This window comes from Ostrea edulis, chromosome 2 (assembly GCF_947568905.1).
Source record: "Ostrea edulis chromosome 2, xbOstEdul1.1, whole genome shotgun sequence".
NCBI lineage: Eukaryota > Metazoa > Mollusca > Bivalvia > Ostreida > Ostreidae > Ostrea > Ostrea edulis.
In genome coordinates, this window is record NC_079165.1 from 14,862,169 (window position 1) to 14,884,868 (window position 22,700).

General features: G+C 35.6%; 2 protein-coding genes across 2 annotated transcripts in view; one reads left to right on the plus strand and one right to left on the minus strand.

The window, feature by feature from the left end:
• Window positions 1-20,361, minus strand: part of LOC125679722 (dynein axonemal assembly factor 8-like) — a 45,683-nt gene extending 25,322 nt beyond the window's left edge. The window contains exons 1-22 of the mRNA XM_048919167.2: window positions 20,209-20,361; window positions 19,007-19,191; window positions 17,557-18,211; window positions 17,227-17,373; window positions 16,586-16,789; window positions 16,301-16,411; window positions 15,400-15,517; window positions 15,032-15,157; window positions 14,191-14,376; window positions 13,412-13,547; window positions 13,155-13,293; window positions 11,645-11,892; window positions 7,595-8,409; window positions 6,694-7,004; window positions 6,186-6,377; window positions 5,982-6,088; window positions 5,368-5,500; window positions 4,618-4,797; window positions 2,449-2,698; window positions 1,606-1,837; window positions 965-1,160; window positions 510-604 (exon numbers count right to left, since the gene is read on the minus strand). Coding sequence (XP_048775124.2) covers window positions 510-604; window positions 965-1,160; window positions 1,606-1,837; window positions 2,449-2,698; window positions 4,618-4,797; window positions 5,368-5,500; window positions 5,982-6,088; window positions 6,186-6,377; window positions 6,694-7,004; window positions 7,595-8,409; window positions 11,645-11,892; window positions 13,155-13,293; window positions 13,412-13,547; window positions 14,191-14,376; window positions 15,032-15,157; window positions 15,400-15,517; window positions 16,301-16,411; window positions 16,586-16,789; window positions 17,227-17,373; window positions 17,557-18,211; window positions 19,007-19,180 — 4,755 coding nt within the window. The 5' untranslated portion in view covers window positions 19,181-19,191; window positions 20,209-20,361. The remainder of the gene's footprint in view (window positions 1-509; window positions 605-964; window positions 1,161-1,605; window positions 1,838-2,448; window positions 2,699-4,617; window positions 4,798-5,367; window positions 5,501-5,981; window positions 6,089-6,185; window positions 6,378-6,693; window positions 7,005-7,594; window positions 8,410-11,644; window positions 11,893-13,154; window positions 13,294-13,411; window positions 13,548-14,190; window positions 14,377-15,031; window positions 15,158-15,399; window positions 15,518-16,300; window positions 16,412-16,585; window positions 16,790-17,226; window positions 17,374-17,556; window positions 18,212-19,006; window positions 19,192-20,208) is intronic.
• Window positions 20,362-20,536: 175 nt separating this feature from the next.
• Window positions 20,537-22,700, plus strand: part of LOC125680479 (ankyrin repeat and SAM domain-containing protein 3-like) — a 24,062-nt gene continuing 21,898 nt past the window's right edge. The window contains exon 1 of the mRNA XM_048920097.2: window positions 20,537-20,623. The gene's annotated coding sequence lies outside the window, so the exon portion shown is untranslated. The remainder of the gene's footprint in view (window positions 20,624-22,700) is intronic.

Below are 22,700 nucleotides of genomic sequence, written 5' to 3' on the forward strand. Positions count from 1 at the left end.
CTCAAGGAGTATCAACGGAAGATATACAATTTCCAAATGATATTTTTGACGGATTTCACTTGCAATGTTTATTATGTTACCCCCGGTATTACGTTATTTTATCGTGACAAAATGAAAAACGTAATAACAGGGTTCCACTGTATCAATCTGTGATAACTTAAATCTATCATTTCTGTGTTTTTTGATCCCCCACTTCTGCATCTAAATTAAATTTTTCTCAAACTGGCAAAGATGCTATATACAAAACTTGCTTAAAATTGATCACATTTCCAGAGAAGGTTAAAGAATGTCAAAAATGTAAGAACAACCATGACAGACAACATAAAAGTGATAAAGACACAGTTAACAATAGATTACCTGTCAGATTGATAAAAATAACCAAATTAAACAAGAAACCAACAAGGTAGGTAACTCTTCCTCATCATAATAATTCAATGTACAACATTTCTGTCCATATCTAATTGATCTTTTAATTACATTTTATATGAGTTCAATGTAGGTTATTTTACCTCCAGGTCTCTCAATTCTTCTGTATCATTGCAGCAAAGCCCATCCTTAAAAAACATCTTCAATTCCTGCACTGCATGAGGGAAATTCTTAGAGCCTGCAGAATCATAAAATAACAATTACTTTGGAGACATTTATGTCAACCATATAATATTGTTGGGACTTGTGTCTGTGCTCTCCTTAAAAACATTACATAAAATTGTCAATCCTATTTAAAAACTCGAAATTGCACGCAGAGTCTGAAATATTTATGTTAAAATTAACATCCATAGCATTTCAAAAAGTTTTACCTGATGGACAGAAACAGCATATTTATTTCATGTCGCAAGCAGCCAATAAATATAAATATTTTAAATATTTCCATCTGAGAAAAAGTTTTCTGGCATTCAAGTACGAGTAAATTGGATCAAAATTAAGAAAATTCATGACAGAGAGTTTAGCGAAACAAACAAATCACCATGAAGGCCATTAACGACTGCATCCATTCCAAATGTCCCCCTCCACAGGAACTGGCTCTGCCTGCGAGCGTTGAGGGGATCACAGGGCCCTAGCAGGTCCAGTAGTTTCTTCACGGAGTTTTCTCTCTCCAGGGCCAGGATAAGTAAGGGGCCAGAACTCAGGTACTTCTTATGCTGATCCAATCTCTCAGCATCCTATATCATACATTTACATACATTGTAATGCACCACAGTTACAAGATTTCAATCAATGATAATTCATTGTTTATCTAAATCCTTATATCCTCAAATAAGGAAGTTCTTTATAGCAGTATTTACCATGAACTTTCCTATATTAAAACAAAGAAGCCTCATGAACAGAATTCATGCAAAATTGTCATTTAAAATACTTTCTTTCACCTATACACGATGTTAAAAAATATTTCATCTAATGCCCAAACATGTTTTATTTTCCCCACATATCTGAACAATACTTGATAAAGGTTTTCTTGTACTGAGAAAATTTTCTTGAATTTTGAATGCACATGAATTAAGGGAGAGATTTCTATTTCAAGAAGTCTTTTTAAAAAATGCAATATTTCCGATCTTTATTTCTTTTTTTAAAACGGAAAACTTGTCACGACAACATTTACATATTTACCAGTTCCCCCTCCTCATCAATGAGACAGAGTAACTCCTCCTCCTTCTCGACGACAGCCTGCCTCAGTCCCACGACCTTGAAGCCCTCCAGCATAATCTTACGGAGAATCTTTGTCAAGTGTTTCTTGACCGCCCGAGGTTTGATGACCAGGAGAGTGGTAACAGGCTGAGGTCCGGACAGCATGACATCGAACATGGACTCCGTCTTTACGTCGGTCTTTATCGAGTGAGATCTGTTGTTGTTTTTTAAATAAAACAATCACGTTTCAATACACAATTTCAGTTTATCAATCATACAGTTTTCTATCACTGACTTCATTGTATATATTGGGGATTTTCAATACTCAATATTCACAAAACTGCAGAAAAACTTTAAGATTTTTTTTAAAAGAGTTCTGTAGTATGAAAACCACAACAGGAACTTACTGTTCATGCTATAATACTCATTAACAATTTTGTTTATTCCTATTTTCCATTGTATTGAAAGATTCTTTCACCTTTTTTAAAATTCATATAAAAAGTCAGACAAGTCAATGTATTTTGTCATTTATACAACTTCTTCAAATTATTATCTCAAAATAATTATCTTCTTAATTATCCGAACTTTTGTCTCACAATAATTATCTTCTTAATTATCCGAACTTTTGTCTCACAATAATCATCTATCTATCTGAAACATCTCTTTCAATCCAATTTTCATTTTCTTTAAACCAGTCAACCTCCACTTTTTAAAAAAAAAAGTTACAATAAAAGAATCGCAATATAAATTCACATCAGTAAATTGGACATTTTCACACTTGGCGTCTGAAGATGCATTTTGGGTAACCAAGTCTTGTTACAATACCTAGATCCAAATCCTTGAATGTGATGACGAATTTGAGGTAAATACATCAACAGGTGCCTTGCTGATGGATCGGAGAAGATTTCCTTGTCCGTGAAGAAAGCCCGGGCAAATCCATATGACTCCTCAGCATTTCGTGACATGACGTAATCTATGTGAGGGTCTTTGCCTTTGCCTGGCTGTGCCTGCGGAATCACTGCCCCCAAGCGACGGAAGGCATCAATCCCTCTCAGTGCCAAAACAAGGGCAGGTTCTGTGTATCAAAAATGTAAGACAAATTGCAGAAAATTGTTCTCAGATATAACACTGTCAACAGATTTGTGTGACATAAAGAGGAATTTTTTCCCATTACATACGTAGAGAGGATAAATACTGTAGACCATGTAACACAATGTCTGCCCACATAAAGACTTTTACAGTACACATTCCTTACTTCTGTGAAGTCAAGATTTGTAGATACACTTCTGTGAAGACAGGGTTTGTACATACTTATAACGTCAAATCACATGACTTCAACACTTTTTATTGTTTTTTTTTTTACCATATCCATTTTCAAACAAAAGGTAGTCAATGAATTCCACTTACTCAGCAGTGTACACAGATTAAATAGAAAACCATTTTAATATCAAACAAGAGGCCCATGGGCATAGAATCGCTCTTCTGATACATTGTAGAACAGGCAAAAATTCTCACCAAGATTCATCAATTAACATAGTTTGATGATGTTAAGCCAAATAGTACCTGAAAATTTAAATGTAACTGTCCAAAAGTAGGTCACATCTCCTACAGGAATATACAGGAAATGTTACCTGTCACACCTCATACAGGAATAGATAGGAAATGTTACCTGTCACACCTCCTACAGGAATAGACAGGAAATGTTACCTGTCACACCTTCTACAGGAATAGATAGGAAATGTTACCTGTCACACCTCCTACAGGAATAGACAGGAAATGTTACCTGTCACACCTCATACAGGAATAGATAGGAAATGTTACCTGTCACACCTCCTACAGGAATAGACAGGAAATGTTACCTGTCACACCTTCTACAGGAATAGACAGGAAATGTTACCTGTCACACCTCATACAGGAATAGATAGGAAATGTTACCTGTCACACCTCCTACAGGAATAGACAGGAAATGTTACCTGTCACACCTTCTACAGGAATAGACAGGAAATGTTACCTGTCACACCTTCTACAGGTATAGATAGGCAATGCTACCTGTCACACCTCCTACAGGGCATAGAATCGCTCTTCTGATACATTGTAGAACAGGCAAAAATTCTCACTAACCAAGATTCATCAATTAACAAAGTTTGATGATGTTAAGTCAAATAGTACCTGAAAATTTAAATGTAACTGTCCAAAAGTAGGTCACATCTCCTAAAGGAATAGACAGGAAATGTTACCTGTCACACCTACAGGAATAGACAGGAAATGTTACCTGTCACACCTACAGGAATAGACAGGAAATGTTACCTGTCACACCTCCTACAGGAATAGACAGGAAATGTTACCTGTCACACCTCCTACAGGAATAGACAGGAAATGTTACCTGTCACACCTACAGGAATAGATATGACATGTTACATGTCACACCTACAGGAATAGATATGACATGCTACCTGTCACACCTACAGGAATAGACAGGAAATGTTACCTGTCACACCTCATACAGGAATAGACAGGACATGTTATCTGTCACACCTCCTACAGGAATAGACAGGACATGTTACCTGTCACACCTTCTACAGGAATAGACAGGAAATGCTACCTGTCACACCTCCTACAGCAATAGATAGGAAATGTTACCTGTCACACATACAGGAATAAATAGGACATATTACCTGTCACACCTACAGGAATAGACAGGTAATGTTACCTGTCACACCTACAAGAATAGACAGGAAATGCTACCTGTCACACCTCCTACAGCAATAGATAGGAAATGTTACCTGTCACACATACAGGAATAAATAGGACATATTACCTGTCACACCTACAGGAATAGACAGGAAATGTTACCTGTCACACCTCCTACAGGAATAGATAGGACATGTTACCTGTCACACCCCTACAGGAAATGCTACCTGTCACACCTCTTACAGGAATAGACAGGAAATGCTACCTGTCACACCTCTTACAGGAATAGATAGGAAATGTTACCTGACATCAGAGTGTGTATGTTCTCCTTCCACATTCTATCTCCAACTTCACACGGAGTCACTTCCTTGGCCTGGGAGGTGGTCAGTCCAGAAAGCCATTTCATCCCAAGTAACTCAAATCCCTCCTTCAGTGGGACCACACTGGGCAGCTTTCCATAGGGAACCATACCCAAAAGTTTCCCTGTCGTTTGTGTAAAACACATCATTAAACTGCTTTCTTATTGATGAAATAAAAGTTACGTTACTTGGCTATAAAATTTCTCTGATGTCTTTGATAAGCAGAGGAGTAATTAAAAAATCTGTGCACTGAATACAAATATCCCCGAGTTATTTATATTTGAGACTGACCCACAAAAATTCAGTTGAGACTGACCCACAAATATTCCTAAGTTATTTATATCAGAGACTGACCCACACAGATTCCCGAGTTATTCACATCAGAGACTGCCCCACAAAGGTTAAAAAGTTATTTATATCAGAGATTGACCCACAAAGATTTCCGAATTATTCACATCAGAGACTGACCCACAAAGATTCCTGAGTTATTTATATCAGAGACTGACCCACAAATATTCAAGAATTATTCATATCAGAGACTGACCCACAAATATTCACTGGTTATTCATATCAGAAACTGAGCCACAAAGATTTACAAGTTATCTATATCAGAGACTGATCCACAAAGATTCACGAATTATTTATATTAGAGACTGATCCACAAAGATTCACGAATTATTTATATCAGACTGACCCACAAAGATTCCTGAGTTTTTCTGTATTTCGTGTCCCAGCAGTAAAAGTATCACAATTTGTTCCACTTCAGGGTTAGTATACAGCTTTGGCACCACAAAGTTTGGATTCACTTGTATCTCATGGTCAATACACTGTAAAATACATTCACAGTCAATTACACGTTAAAATCCTTATTAAAACTTTATAATTCTTACATTGTACCTGTTGCATTTTTAAACCCACTTCACTGTATTTAAGAAATGAATATTATAGTTCTTTTCTTGATGGCGATATCATAGGGAAAATTGGATGGAAAACTTCATCACTGCATGTAGCACATTGATGGAAAAGTTTTCCATCCAATTTTCCCTATAATACCACCATCAAGTAAAGAATCAAAAGATTCATTTATTATCATTTAATTATCATTCAAATATTTGAAAACATCGAGTTTAAATAATAAAATATTATTTTGTTTTCAAATTCATACGACATATCAATATACAACATGAAGTCAAAATCAGGTTTTCTTTGATGCAGAAATCAAACGAATTTTTCAGCCAATCAAAATCTCCGTAATTTCATCAAGACCCTAAATATTAAAACATTCATATTATGCTCATATATACTTGCCTTTGAGAAATCCCCTCCTAGATTGGTCAATAACGCATCAGAATACCGAGCGGAATAAAACAGGTGTTTGGATTCTAAGCAGTGGTCCACAGCACTCTGCATATTTTCTGCAATTTTCATATTGATATGAAATTTATGAAACACTATTTATGAATTTTACACAAAGTTGGACACTAATTTTGATGTAACCTGTACAAAACTTACCCATCAGTCCCTTCAATGTTAGCTGGATCATACAAGACTCGATCAAGCTAGCAGTATTGTGTGCAGCATTCTCCTTCTCCAGCAGCAGAAGGAAGCATGGAGAGATGGCCTCCGTATGCTTACTGGCAGCAGAGGGTACATCCTCAGCTGAGACTCCAGGACAAAAAACCCTCAGCAAATTATTATCAATACCTGGCAACAAAGATAAGGACGTAACATTTAATGATGCAGAATGTAACCAATTCTACTCTAGACATTAAACATACTGTAAAAGCCGTTATTTACACTGGGAGTTAAGTACACATTTTTCCACGTCCAACATTACGTGTGGGGAAAAAATATGCAGTAACTGAATATGATATATATTATATCAAGTATTTATAACTATACACATGGGGAAAATTACGGGCTTATTGTGTGAACACATAATTATTGTAAATTTCCCCCACACGTAAATAACCACTTTTACAGTATGCACCTTCAGTATCAAACTCTCTACAAGACTTACCTAGACAGGCCACCTTTTTAGAGGTCAGTCTCTGTCTCTTGACCCCCCTAATCCTGAATCCTTTCCGCTGACAGGAAGCCATGATGATACCAATATACTGAGGTCGTAGCACAGGGGAGATAACTAGAATGATTTCACTGGTTGTGGTGGCTGTCAATCCCGCTGGTGGGCGGTGTGTAGTGTGACTGTCTGTCAAACTGTGATGGGAGGAGACTTTCTTGGACTGCCCTGTACCAGGCAGGGATTTTTCTTCTACTAAATCAGCATTTGAGATATTCTTCTTTGTCCTCAGTCCCTTGGGACTCCCAGTTCTACAACAATACAAAATACTGAGATCCTGGAGAATTAATTATTTTTCAGGGTCACTTTTTTAATGATTTGAGAAAAATGCTGTCGTTTGTTAGGAACACTTTTTACTGTTTTTGTGGAAGAGCATGACTATACGTAATCAAATGATCGACAAAATACAGTTTCTAAATCACGAGGGAGAATAAAGGTTAACTGTCCATGAATTTGCTCATCAAAAAAACTGTTCTCTTTGACAAAAACTTTACATTTAATGCCAAAGAAAATTATCAAAATCATCAAACATGTTCATGGGACTTTATTTTGCAGTTGAAGGCTTATCATTCTTTGTTGTACAATGTTCATCAGTGTTTCTTGTTCATTGAGAATTTAAATTCATGGGAATAAACAATGGAAATAAAAACCCACAGAATTAATTATTTTACTGTAATGTGGTTAAAATGAAAATCTTGCAGGTTTTCACCATGTTCATAGATTTGCATACAAAAAAAACCTGTCACACAAAACTAATATAACTTATAAACCATTTAAAGAATAGAGTACTATGTGTGTGTGTATGTATGTAAGAGTCTAATAGTCTGCAGGCATAACAAACCTTAGATGATCTTTCCTTGTATATGGTGTTCCTACATCAATCACGCCACCTGGTGGCACTCTTCCAGCAAACCAGCGAGTGAGCTCAGAGTGGACCCTTGCTGGGCTCCTGGGAGTAAACAACAAACACTCATCTCGAGATGCACCTCCATACATAGCACACAGAGAGTTAGGGTCAGTCCGACGGGCCAGCGCTGGATCAGTCGGTCCTACAGCATCTAGCCAGATAGCACGGGCAAAGGTTCCCCGAAGTCCCAGAGCTAAGACAGGCCCGACTCGGTTTAAGAACTCTATGTTAGACTGAACACGATTGGTCTGATTTGGCACATTTGGTTTATCAAGAAGCTCCTGAACTGGGTACAACAGTCTGACCCCTGATAAGTCCAGTCCCTCCTGCATAATCTTGTTAAAGATGCCCGACATTGCAGGAGGCTCCTGGAAAATCTTCTTGTACACAAGAGACATAGTAACCTGGGTGTCATAGTTCACCTCACTGTCACTTAGTCCATGGTCATATGAAGACTCCTCATTGTCCACTGTCTGCCAGAAGAAGCCCACAGGCGTGTTAAACACTTTTTGAGCAGCCTGAGGGTCAGGGTTCATCTGTATAAATGTAGACAGAGGCTTGGTTGTGATTATAGGTAACGGCGCCCGGTATACATAGGTGGATGTGTCCTCTGGGTTTTGAGTGGGACAGCTGATGTCTATTGGGACCACGGCCTGTAACCAGGGACACACGGTATGGAGAGTATTAGTGGACAGGAACTTGGCGAGGAATTGTTGGAATGGTGAGTTGTTCTTCATTTCATCCTTAAGCTACAAAGTTAACCAAAGCTTGTACAATATATACCACCCATCACAACGTACACTGCATATAATGTACACAGCAAAACATAACAATGTACAAAGTTAACCAAAGCTTGTACAATATATACCACCCATCACAACGTACACTGCATATAATGTACACAGCAGAACATAACAATGTACAAAGTTAACCAAAGCTTGTACAATATATACCAACCATCACAACGTACACTGCATATAATGTACACAGCAAAACATACAATGTACAAAGTTAACCAAAGCTTGTACAATATATACCACCCATCACAACGTACACTGCATATAATGTACACAGCAAAACATACAATGTACAAAGTTAACCAAAGCTTGTACAATATATACCACCCATCACAACGTACACTGCATATAATGTACACAGCAAAACATAACAATGTACAAAGTTAACCAAAGCTTGTACAATATATACCAACCATCACAACGTACACTGCATATAATGTACACAGCAAAACATAACAATGTACAAAGTTAACCAAAGCTTGTACAATATATACCACCCATCACAACGTACACTGCATATAATGTACACAGCAAAACATACAATGTACAAAGTTAACCAAAGCTTGTACAATATATACCACCCATCACAACGTACACTGCATATAATGTACACAGCAAAACATACAATGTACAAAGTTAACCAAAGCTTGTACAATATATACCACCCATCACAACGTACACTGCATATAATGTACACAGCAAAACATACAATGTACAAAGTTAACCAAAGCTTGTACAATATATACCACCCATCACAACGTACACTGCATATAATGTACACAGCAAAACATAACAATGTACATACAGTAAAACATACAGTATACACACAGTGAAACATACAATATACACACAGTGAAACATACAATATACACACAGTGAAACATACAATATACACACAGTGAAACATACAATATACACAAGGGCTGGGTATTGTTTGGAAAATTTCGATACGATATGCATTGCAATACAGAGAGACGATATGCGATATGTATTGACGATACAATATAAGCACATTTACACTTAATTTTGAGCATTAAAATGATTAAATAATAACAAAAATAAAGCTTCACCTATTCTTTTTGTTTCATTTGCATTTAGTGTTAGCTTGAATTAATCTATCATAAAAGACAATTTTGCATGGAATTATTATCTATTTGCTTTTATCAATATTGTTAACATATTTTTCTCTTCATGAAAACAAGGGCATATTCACACTCTCTGGCTTCAAACAAACCCGAATTGCTGATACAATGTCTCCCGCTCTAAGTCTAAGGCAGCAGAGGAAATTATTTTCAGGATGAATATTCACAAATGAATTATAACTTTATTTATTTGTTCATATATTTCTTCATACAAAAATTGCGACTGTAGATCACTTTCAACTCTGATCACTACATACATCATTCATCGATAGATTTCTCGCCATTTTTCTGACAGTAAACTTTATGATGTCATCGCAAATGTGTTGTTAAATTACTTGTACCACCAGAGCTTACGACCTCTGTTCCACAAACGTTACACTTTGGTTTTTTCAAGCTACAAATATGTAATATTTGAAAACTAAGACCACGGTATCGTCACCACGTGCACACTTTCGACACATGTTTGCGTTGTATGCAGTCATGGAGCTAATGATATTTAGACAGTTCGTTCGTATATTTTCAATTTATTTGTTAACTCGTTCATGAAATCTAGCTGTAAGATACGTTAAAACCACTCTTAATATACCAAACGATACGGAACTCGCTGTATCGGTTATCGTATCGCTCAAAAATATCGATGTATATCGATAATCGATATACTGATCCAGCCCTAATATACACACAGTGAAACTCCTCAATACTGGGCCCCCCCTTTGAAATTGGACAATTTTGAAAGTCCTGGCAAATCTTATGTATTTCTTATATCCCTTAAAACTGGACATTGGTTATTTTTTTTTAAATCATAGGAGATACTCTCATAAAAACCAACCATAATTAGTGATTATGTAGGAAGGCACAAGCTTAATTAAATCCCTGTTAATCAGTGACATGTGGTCCACAAGCTTAATTAAATCCCTGTTAATCAGTGACATGTGGTCCACAAGCTTAATTAAATCCCTGTTAATCAGTGACATGTGGTCCACAAGCTTAATTAAATCCCTGTTAATCAGTGACATGTGGTCCACAAGCTTAATTAAATCCCTGTTAATCAGTGACATGTGGTCCACAAGCTTAATTAAATCCCTGTTAATCAGTGACATGTGGTCCACAAGCTTAATTAAATCCCTGTTAATCAGTGACATGTGGTCCACAAGCTCAATTAAATCCCTGTTAATCAGTGACATGTGGTCCACAAGCTTAATTAAATCCCTGTTAATCAGTGACATGTGGTCCACAAGCTTAATTAAATCCCTATTAATCAGTGACATGTGGTCCACAAGTAACTGTTCCTGTTGGTTTAATCATCCCCTGGATGAAAGAATTGAATGACAAGATTATTCAATATTTGTTAGAATCTGTTTTTCTCTCCATGGATCTTCATCTTCGCTTTCAAAGGGGAGAGGAGTGGACGGCAAACCCCTGGCTTGAGAAAATGCATGAATACCCATGAATCCATCTTCATTCATGAGTCCTTGTAGATCCTGAGAGTTTTAAAAAGGTGTGATGCAAGTAACTGTGAAACTGGAATTAACTGATCAGTGTAAATGTCATTTGACAACAAATTTTAGGCATTCAGAGTGTAAAGTTTCTTGGATTAATTACTAGATTTATTATGATTTTTTTTTTAATAATAAAGTAAAATTTGATTAAAGAAGTCTTGCATGTAGGAAGTATTATTATAAGTCAATATATAAGAATTTATAGCAAATATAGAGAACAGTACAAACTTTGGAAAAGGGGCATAACTCATCAGTTATCAGCCCCCCCCCCCCCCCCCCCCCCATCCCTTCTCTACCCAGCTATTTTCTTCAGTGCAATAACTGACCGGAATTAAGGAATTTCACTGTTTCTTAAATGTTAAATCTCTTATTTACAACACTCTTCATCAACTTACTAAGTAATATTGTTTTTTTTTTATATTTTCAATTATATACACCACAATATTTAGAACTAATTAGCTATCATCAAATATATATATCTATCTGAAGCAGGATTTATGCTAGGTATTGACATATTCATTAATAAACCTATATTAGTCACAATACCTTGGTTTTGGACTTTTTCTGCTTGTTGGGCATGGCCTTAGTGTTACAGTGCGGGTGAGGGGTGACAGCCACGACTAAGCAGAGGTTCTCATCCATCCACAGCTGTTGCATCCCCAGGACGTAGAACGGCGGGTAAAAGGGCACCTGTTCCAGATCCTCAGGCTTCTTGATGAGGAAGTCGTAATTCTCAGGGACCATTGACATTAACCAGGTCAGGAGAACAGTATAGGAGGCTGACAGGCCAAGACCTGGAACAACGAACAGAGATAGAAATCTCCATCATCCTACACATAGCCATACGAACATATACAAATAGACCTGGAATGACGAACAGAGATATAGAAATCTCCATCATAGTACACAGATATAAACATATAAAAATAGACCTGGAACGATAAACAGAGATATAGAAATCGCCACCATTGTACACATAGTCATACGAACATATATACAAATTAACTTTGATCTTTATATAAAAAATTTCAGGTGAGCCCAAGAGATAGAGAGTTCAGCCATTTCTAACAATTCAGTTGATCAAGATGCAAGATTATAACAATATTATAATACTGTATGTAACATAAGGGGCAGATCTATAAAATTTTCAAAGGGGACGTTGCAACCCAATTTTGTACCTTTTTTGCCTCCCAAAAAGGGGGGGGGGGGCACCAAAATAACAAAAAATTACTACTTTTGTTAAAATCGCTCAACCAAGATGAGGAGGAGGATGTATTAACCAAGATGGGGAGGGGGATTACATCCCCCCCCCCTTAACCAATGAAAGAATGTGGTTGCGATACCTTCAATAATATATAATACTCCTCTCAAAATTTTACCCTTTTTTTTTTTTACAATTTCAAAAATTATATAAGGATGGCTACATTTCTTAATCTATGTGACTACTAGTGTCACTGTTTAATAAAACTGACTGTAAACCATCGTAATACTATAACACGTTACACAGGATGTAAACCAATACATCGTAATACTATAACACGTTACACAGGATGTAAACCAATACATCGTAATACTATAACACGTTACACAGGATGTAAACCAATACATCGTAATACTATAACACGTTACACAGGATGTAAACCAATACATCGTAATACTATAACACGTTACACAGGATGTAAACCAATACATCGTAATACTATAACACGTTACACAGGATGTAAACCAATACATCGTAATACTATAACACGTTACACAGGATGTAAACCAATACATCGTAATACTATAACACGTTACACAGGATGCACAGTTGATGATGTAAATATAAACAAGGAAATGTGTTCCTGTTATCATCAGAGGGTAAATGACAATTGCCAACATCATAAGAAAAACTGACAGTAAGTTCCCACAATCCTAACACCACCATATCCCCTATGATAACAATAAAAACCACATGTGATTTCATTGCCATAAAACAAGCAAGTTATCCTCTCCACATTGTAGACTTTGTATGAGAAGGTTTTGACACACAATATGACAGTGTTTTGTCTCTGACCTGTGTCCACACTCTTGGACTTCCCTCTGTGTAAAATGATCTCCCCGTTACTGGACAAGTGTATAGTCAATAACAGAACCTCTTTTTCAGATGGAAGGAACGGCAAAAGAGTTGATGGGGCCGGCTCATACGATGTTTCCTAAAAATTTCAAAAGATTTTATACACTGAGAGGATTTTACTTTATTCATGCATTATATGGATATGCATAATTTTGATGTAGAACATCTACTATTCAAACTTAACAATATCTACTTACAATGTCGAACAGTACAGGAGTTGTTTCTGCACAATCCTGTTTACCGCTGACGGAAGCCGTCGGTCTGAGAACTTCAAGTCGCTTGGCCAATCGTATACGACTCTGTCGCTCTGCTTCCCGCTCTTCTCTTAGTTTCCTAGTAAACAAATCATCAATTATAAGAAAATTATTCATTGGAATTGTATAAATGCCACTGTCAATTTAAATGCATTCAAGATTTCTCTATATCTTGTTTTCTAAGAATCAGTTTGGGAAAAATAAGTCAAGTAGATTTATTCTTCTCACAGATGTATGTATAAATAGTTTCAAGAATAAATGTTCAAAACCTACCTAGCTTTTACTAAACTTCCTCCTTCTGTTTATTATAACCTAAATACATGTAGGTTCTACCAACTTCCTCCTTCTGTTTATTATAATTTATTAACATAAATAGTTTCTACTTAGCTTCCTCTATTTTCCTCTGTCTATAACTTACTTAGCTTCCTCTATTTTCCTCTGTCTATAACTTACTTAGCTTCCTCTGTCTATAACTTACCTAGCTTCCTCTATTTTCCTCTGTCTATAACTTACCTAGCTTCCTCTATTTTCCTCTGTCTATAACTTACCTAGCTTCCTCTATTTTCCTCTGTCTATAACTTACTTAGCTTCCTCTATTTTCCTCTGTCTTTAACTTACCTAGCTTCCTCTATTTCCTCTGTCTATAACTTACCTAGTTTCCTCTATTTTCCTCTGTCTATAACTTGCCTAGCTTCCTCTATTTTCCTCTGTCTATAACTTACCTAGCTTCCTCAATCTTCCTCTGCCTCTCCCTCTCCTCCTCTCTGACCTTCCTTGCTTTCTCTATAGCAGTTTTCTGTTCCTCTGTCAGCTCTTCTTCAGCCTCCTCTGGTCTTATTTTGGCAGCAAATCGATTGTCCAGTTCTGCCAAATTAATCACTCTGTTTGGATGCTTGAATGGCTGTGAACTGTTCAAAACAAGTCATTTAAGAGTAAAGAATCTATTGGCCTGACTTCATGCTATTTCTACTGTCTTTTTGTGAATTAAGCAAACATTGTACATATAAACAAAGAAATAGATTTAACAGGACTAGGGGTGAATCGATATATCGAAATGCACCTGTATACACCTGTCCAGCGATATATAATACGGTGTTTCGACGATACGATACGATATAATGTCGGGTTTAAAAATAGCCCTTTTAATAGTCAGGATCGAAGTTCATAATTTAAAAATGGCTTCTGACAGGAACATGATTCCTAAGACCATTCTCTCACCAGAGGGCGCGCTACGCAAGCTTCACTGGGGCGTAGCGTAACGCCCTCTGGTGAGAGATTGTTCCTCAGACTTTAATCCCCGCTTTTACATTGTCACATTGGTGTTTCCTCAGACTTTAATTGTCATTGTTTGTTTTGTTATGAAATAAAAGATATTAATTAAACCACTTCATTTTTTTAAATTTTGATATTTTACTTCAGAAAATGCTTAATTACATTGTAAATCCAATATATCGGATATCGCATAAGAAAATATTGTATTGTATCGTATCGTATCGGAAAATCTTGAGCAATACACACCCCTAAACAGGACTCATCCCTTCTAGATAAAATGAATATGATTACCTTGCTAATTTGGGTTTACTTGGCAGAAGGTCAGTACTGACACCCTTAGAGGCCAAGGTCTGTTTCATCCGCCGCCTCTGGTCAATCCAAGACTGCATGTCATCTTCTGAGTCACTGTCACTCTCACTACAAAATAATATCATCATAAAAATGTCAACTCTATTAGACATAAAACCTTTGACATATTTCAAAATAAAATCTTATAAGACTTATATTTGCTTTTTTTTTTTCAACAAGTTTTTCCATTGCATCAGTAATTACGGTATTGACATGGTTTCAAAGGTAGAGAAAAAACAAAACAGAAACAAAACAGAAACAGCTCTTTTACACAGTGATAAAATGCATTATAGTAAACCCTTTGTACACACCCTTCCTGGGTAATCTGTAGCACTTTCTGAACTCTCTCAATGCTCTGTTGCTGCTCTTTGACCTTCTGGTCATGGTTTCTAAGGTCAATAAATACCGTCTCTCTTTCTCGCTTTGGTTCTGAAAAGTAACATTTTACTAAACACTACAGCAAAACATAGATACAAAGAAAACATTTATAATGTCAGACTTAATGTTTTACTAAAACAGACAATATACAGTAAAACATAGATACAACAAACACACTTATAATGAATCACTACTTACAATGAAGGGAATAGTTGTAATAAAACAATCTCTACTGCATCACTATAATCATGTTTTATTGTACATTTAATGTTATTCTTCAATTTTAAAGTCCTATCCTGATGTATGCGTATAGAAAATGTATAAATAATATTTTGTTTGTTTACATGGAATAAAATAGCTCAATCTTTATAAATATCTAAAATCTGTTTTTCTACCTAAGTTCAGTGATCAATAGTTAACATTGATTAATAATACCTGGGTTTTTTCACCCAGCAGTTTATTCTTTGGTGTGGGAGTATTTTACATGGATTTTTCGGGCCTGCACTTTATTTGTTGTTGTGGGAGTAATTTAACCTGGATTTTTTTTCAGTCTGCAGTTTATTCTTTGGTGTGGGAGTAATTTTACCTGGGTATTTTTGGCCTGCAGTTTATTCGTTGGTGTAATTTTACCTGGATTTTTTTTAGCCTGCAGTTTATTCTTTGGTGTGGGAATAATTTTACCTGGATTTTTTTCAGTCTGCAGTTTATCCTTTGGTTTGGGAGTAATTTTACCTGGATTTTTTTCAGCCTGCAGTTTATCTTTTGGTATGGGAGTAATTTTACCTGGATTTTTTTCAGCCTGCAGTTTATCCTTTGGTATGGGAATAATTTTACCTGGATTTTTTTCAGCTTGCAGTTTATCCTTTGGTGTGGGAGTAATTATTCTCAGTGGACCGTCGTTATTACTCGTGTTTGTACCACAGCTGGTAGACGTAATTTTCTTCTCTAAAATTTTTAATTAAAAACGTAAATGGTAATTAGATTACAACTTCTTGTTTCATGGCAAAATGAGATGTGAAAACATTAAAAAACAATGACTACTTCTCATGACATTTTCATAGCACACGTCTGTACACTTACTGCATAATGCTAACCATGAAGGTACTTGTGATCATTTACCTATCTCCTCCTGAGGAGGAGGTTTCCTTCTTGTAAACAGTGAACTTTCGGACTTGTTATCGGTCTCAATGACATCAGCATCCTTGTCCACAGTGGCTCTGACTCCGGTCATTGGGTCAATATCAGTCAGATCCTCCCCGGACTGCTTCATGGAGAACTCAGCCAATCTCTGAATCAGAGTCTGGGGTTGAGCATTCTCCTCTTCTAAAAGTTTAATATTGTTAGAAAACAAAATTATTATGAACAAAAACAGTGCACTACTCCTTTAAACGGTTTTAAAAGTGAATATTAAACATGTTTTATTAAGACAGAAAGAACCCTGAAACTTGTTTTTAACAAAGATAAGATGTCACTCTTTGTTGACAACTCAAATGCACAAACTACACCATTGTGTAAACTACCTGGGTTAGATAGTACCTCTACCTGGTTAGATTTGAGGTATGATCTAACCCTGTGTTTCACACAATGAAATTACACTATAATGTTTGAAACAGAAGGTGAACTGACTCTACAAGATGATTACATGACATATTTTTGTGTTCAAATACATGTAGGTATCACCCCTCTAAGTTCATCAAAATATCGATACTTCTGTGTTCATCTAGGATTCAATATCCCTTTGTTTGTCTAGAAATCAATACCTTTGTGTTGATCCAGGAATCTGTTGGATCCTTCCCCGGCCCCTATCAGTGACTGGATCCTCTGTTGCCTGGCCCAGGCTTCCCTGACAACCGGAGGGACAGAGGAATTCATCTGGTGCTCCTCGTCCAGTGTACACAAGATGAGGTCTAAAGCAAATCACAACACATAAATATACATAGATCTGTAAATTAAGACAACTAAGACAGTAAAAAAATTTGCAAGTGAGCCATGAATCTTGAGCATTATGAATGTCATGTATTCATAAGAAAAGATGTGTTCAAGAACATCTGTATTCGTTTGATATGTGAGGAACACAGCTGACATTTTACCTATATTCAGATTATTGGACAAAAGTCTTGGAGGAGATGCAGGAACGATGTTTGACACCAGTTCTTTCTCACTCCTCCTAATTTCCTCTGCTGTCACCATTCTGTTCATACGCTTGTCCCCTGACTGATACGATCCCACTCCAGATGATGAGCTGGCCTTAGCCTTTGTCTCACTGGTTGACTCTTTCTCATGTTTCTCCAACTCTTCATCTACGCTGACTGTTTCAACTTTCTTCTCCATGCCAAGCTCCTCCTCCATTGCACTAAATGCACCAGCCAGGGGTGGGAAGTCATCGTCTGTCTGACTTCCACATTGGGTCATTGTTGAAATACTGGCTACACTTTTTCTCTCTTTAAATTTGTCCTTCTCATCATGAGCTTCAATGACCACTTCTGTCCAGCTTGTAGATTTTCCTCCCTGATTTTTCGGTCTTTGTGCGCCTGCCATGACTGTGTCATTGTCCTGGGTCTCTATAGTGTCTGTTTCTACATCTAGTCTAATATTTGCCAGGGAGAGAGAGTCTACACTTGGTCGCAGAAGTTCCGAGAATGTCTCTCCACATTGACTTGTGTCTAGATCTTTATCATCATCAAACAATGAAGTGTTGAACAAAGATCGGTGGAAAATTTCTTGATCCTCATTGTCAGAACTTACCTAAGTCCAAATTAAAACAAGACAAGTTTTATAATACATCTCTAAGAAACATCAAACCAAAAACAAAGTTAGAATGACTTGTAATTGTCTTTCTTTCAATTTTCATTTTCAATAACCATTTCACACTTGTATTTAATGATACTCTGTATATAAGACTCACTCCTGTTCCTAACTCATTGTAAATGTTTCGTTTTTTGGTTTTTTTGCTTTGTACATAACTGTCACTTTGTAAATGTTTCTGTATTTGTTTACAGTTTCGGACTATATGCAGGGATTTATCTAGGTTGTTTTTACTACTGGTAAAAGGTACCTTTCCCCTTTGGTAACAAATGAATATTTCCCCTTCCACAGATAAAAAATCCCCTTCATTTGTAGAAACTTCACAAAATTGTATGAGAATTTTCACCAAAAATCATTTTTAAAAATACATTTCAAGTCATTTTCTATAATTTTGTCAGACTTACAATACATGTATACATAAAATGAGTAATCAATCAATTTGTATGGCTGTAAAAATCATGGATGTCCCCCACCCCCATCCCCTGGAAGCTCATGACTCCATTCTCAAAAATTCCCCATGAATATAAAATGGGTAGTAATTAACATCTAAATGCTGGATAAAACTCTGATATGCATGATATGTACACTGTGCTCAGACCTATGGGTCCAGATCTGTTGAATAAAGTCTTCTATTCCTTCCCATAACCATGGCAAATGTCATAATTCATTAATACAGCTGCTGATATTTAGATTAGGTTAACCTGAATTTTATTGTTAGCAAATTATAAATCTTACATCTGATAGGTCAAAATCAATGGACGGAAGATTTTTCTCCACTTCAGCAAATATGGAATCTAACTTAGGTTTCAACTGGGAATGTTCTGGGACGGGGAAATCTGGCAGGTCTCTGACTCCACCTGCTGCAGACAAAAACAGCTCGCTGTCACTGTTGTCGTCACTCGAATCCATTTTTCAATATTCTGCAGAATTCATAAAAAATCTAGATCTATAAATCACAACATGTACATTTATAACAATATTTCTTTATCTCTGAAGTTAAATATTATTGAAAATTCAGCGTCCCTCCAATCATATGAAACTTGAAATTGGAAGATTCTTCAATCCAATTAAAATCTGCTCCTTTTTTAAAAATATTGTCTCTATCTTATGTAGTGACAATATAAAGAATAGAAGAAGCAGATTAAAATGTGATTTTTATCAGATTGATTTTTTTACAAACATTTGCACATCATTTCTGGGACTCTTAAATCTGCACATGATTTTATCCTTTACCAATAGTAGTTGACTTTTTCTCATATTCATTTAATCATTTGGACAACAATGACCATGACAAATGTTGATTGTTTGGAAATTCCCATATGATTCACATGTTTTCGATGGACAACTGCCAAACAGTCTACATCTAAATTAAAATTTAGCTTGAAAAATACTAGGGTTACTTATATGTAATAGCTGTTTGTTTTATTGCAATATATATTTTATCATACATGCAAGTTTTGTAGCATATATATATATGTAGCTTTTGTTAAAAATACCCCCCCCCTCCCATTATTTTTATACTTTGAAATTGGTTTCTCCGCATCCCATTTTATTTAAGCATAATCATGACATATGATAATGACTATTTCATTCAGTTAGAATGTCGTACTAATATTTCTCCAGCACCATGTCAATATATATGACATGTGATTCGGATCGGGTCATGTACGCTCAATATTTGAAAGGCATTTAATCTCGTAAGTACAAGATTGAACGTGTTGACCTAATTTACAGTTGGTACTAGAGTTTCTGTAAAAATCTGTTTAGAATAAAACAGTAAAAGAAAATTTAGTTTTACCAAATTTTTGTAGCTAAAATATTGAATGGTAATGGATAAATCGGTACCATGGTAATTATGTAAACTATCACAAAAAATGACTGTTCTTCACGCCAAAGATGTTTGTATATATGATTAAACATGACAAGCGTTTACCTACCGTACTAGAAAATAATTCCTACGCGGAAATCAGTGAAAACGACTTTCTATAAAGTCACATTTTAGGTCAAAACATTCCAACCGAAGGGATTTCGGTGGAATTTCGAACCATCGTGTCTGCGCCGAACTCCCCGGATGAATAACAATCTTTGATAATTGAGCCCGATCAAATATAATTAATAACAAAACTTTTATATGGTTTCTAACAAAAGATAAGTTTTGTAGAATCTTGTAATGCAATAAATGTATAAGATATTTTACTACCTTGTATCCCTTTTGGTGAATTACATAATGTTATCATTGGTAAATATATATATTATATGTTTTCTAATCGAGCTCGACATTCGTTATGCAGAACTTGGAAGAAGGACAGAGAAAAATATATTGATTTATTCCTTACAATCCTCTTATTTTGGGTAATGTATGAAGTACATTTGAAATTAATTTGATATATTGCAGAAACATCTCAACTTCATGTTACAGTATTTTTACCTTACAAGACAAATTACTTGTATATTAATCAGCTGATCAACAGATCAGTCTAAAAATAGAACTTTTAGCAAGGCCTTTAAGGCTCAGAACCAGGGTAGAATTGCGTTTACATGAATACTAAAACATACATTGAAGTAAAATATCGTACATTCTGGTGATTATGATTCATTGGCCTTTGAAACTTCTTACATTTTCGATAGATCAAGCAGATTGACATTTAAAAGAGAGAGGGGTAAAAAAAAACCCTTGTTGCCATTACAATATATTTCTATGCTGATGTTAATAGTGTATGGAATAATGATAGATAATAAAATAGATTTTGCACATAATGCTAACGGAGGTACCTACATCGTCATAATGGTTGACTTTCTTTTAAAACATGCCAGGATGAAAATATAAATATCAGCGATATTTGTCTGTTCATTTAAAAAATCCCTGCCTAGCTGAGTAGCTCACAGTAGGTTAGCACGTCAACTGCTGAACTGTAGATCGCGTATGTGTTCAAGTCCAGCAGGGGTTTTAAATTTTTCTCAGATTGCTTTCGAATAAAACTGCATTTTTTGACTAAATAAAGTAAATTTGAAAGTTTTCAATTTTAAAATATTGTTGCACATATCATCCACTTTTCATCCATATCAAATTTCTCTGGTGTAGCAAACTTCCTTAAGATTATGCAAAGACTGGCATCATTAACAGGGTTTTATCTAGCTATCCATTTCATATTTAAGGGTAATTTTTTAGGATGGAGTTCTGAGCTTCCAAGGAAGAATACAATGCTTTAAGTACATGAGAAATACAATATTGACCGACCCTAGAGGGCGAGGCGAATATTGGCATACTTCTCTCAGGTAGCTAAAGCATCACATTGACTTTAAAAATGTGAAAATCCTTATTTTCATTGAAACTTTAGTTACTAGAGCCTACGATTACGAATATAATTGTAGTTGATAAAAACAAATTGTTCGTTAAATGTCTTGTATTTAAATGCTTGTATTGCAATCAATGTTCTTTTAAGAGTGCTATCCGGAATTACCCTCAAATGTGTCCGGTTTTACCCCACCTGCATGTTTATATATTTTTCCATAAAATAGAAAAATATGTGTTTTACCTTAATGATCTGTGTTTTTGAACAAAATAAAGTGGTGTTATAGATACATAAAATATAACATTTTACACATGTTATGGAACAGTTTATTAGATATATTGGCGCTGAATTGCAGAATTAAAAACTGTCCGGAATTACTAGAGGCTACAAAATGATACCTGGTCAGCTGTCTTGCTATACAGCTAGACTGCAGCACATAGAAAGTAATTACAGATCTATGGAAGTATTTGTTTATAACATAACTTGATAATTTCAAACATTCAAACCAGCTACGAAAATATATATAACTTACCAAACAATATTTCAGTCAATTTCAGATTGGGTTTGATGTTAATTATTACAAATGTATCATTAAAAAAGAGGTATAGCACTTTTGCTGATGAAATGGGTGACTCAGAAATCTAAAAGGAAAACACTGGCTTCCAATAATAGACTGGTGTGTTATATTTAAATATAAGGCCAACATTTTTGATGTTACGTTAACCAAGATAAATAACTGCTGCAGTTTAGCATTACTGACATTTATATGAGTCGTTCTTTAATCAATAAACCATGTTCCTATGTGGAATGACAAACAATACAATATTTTAATAGGTGCATTCATATCACACAACAACCCTTTTACATATGACATTACTTAGCTCACTGTCTTTTTCTGACATGGCTGCAGCACCTTTTATAGATTTCATCAGTTCATTTGCCTTTGATTGATAATTTGAGTGTTATAGCTTTGCCTAAATATCATATGACAGTTGCTACATGAATTTTTAATTACTTTTGAGAAGTCAAACTGTATAACAGTTATTTTCCTCCCTTGACCTATTTTTACTAATTACATGCTGTCACTGCATTTGTACCCCTTTTCTGGTAGTAGTTGTTTAGCTTTTCGTCAGCCA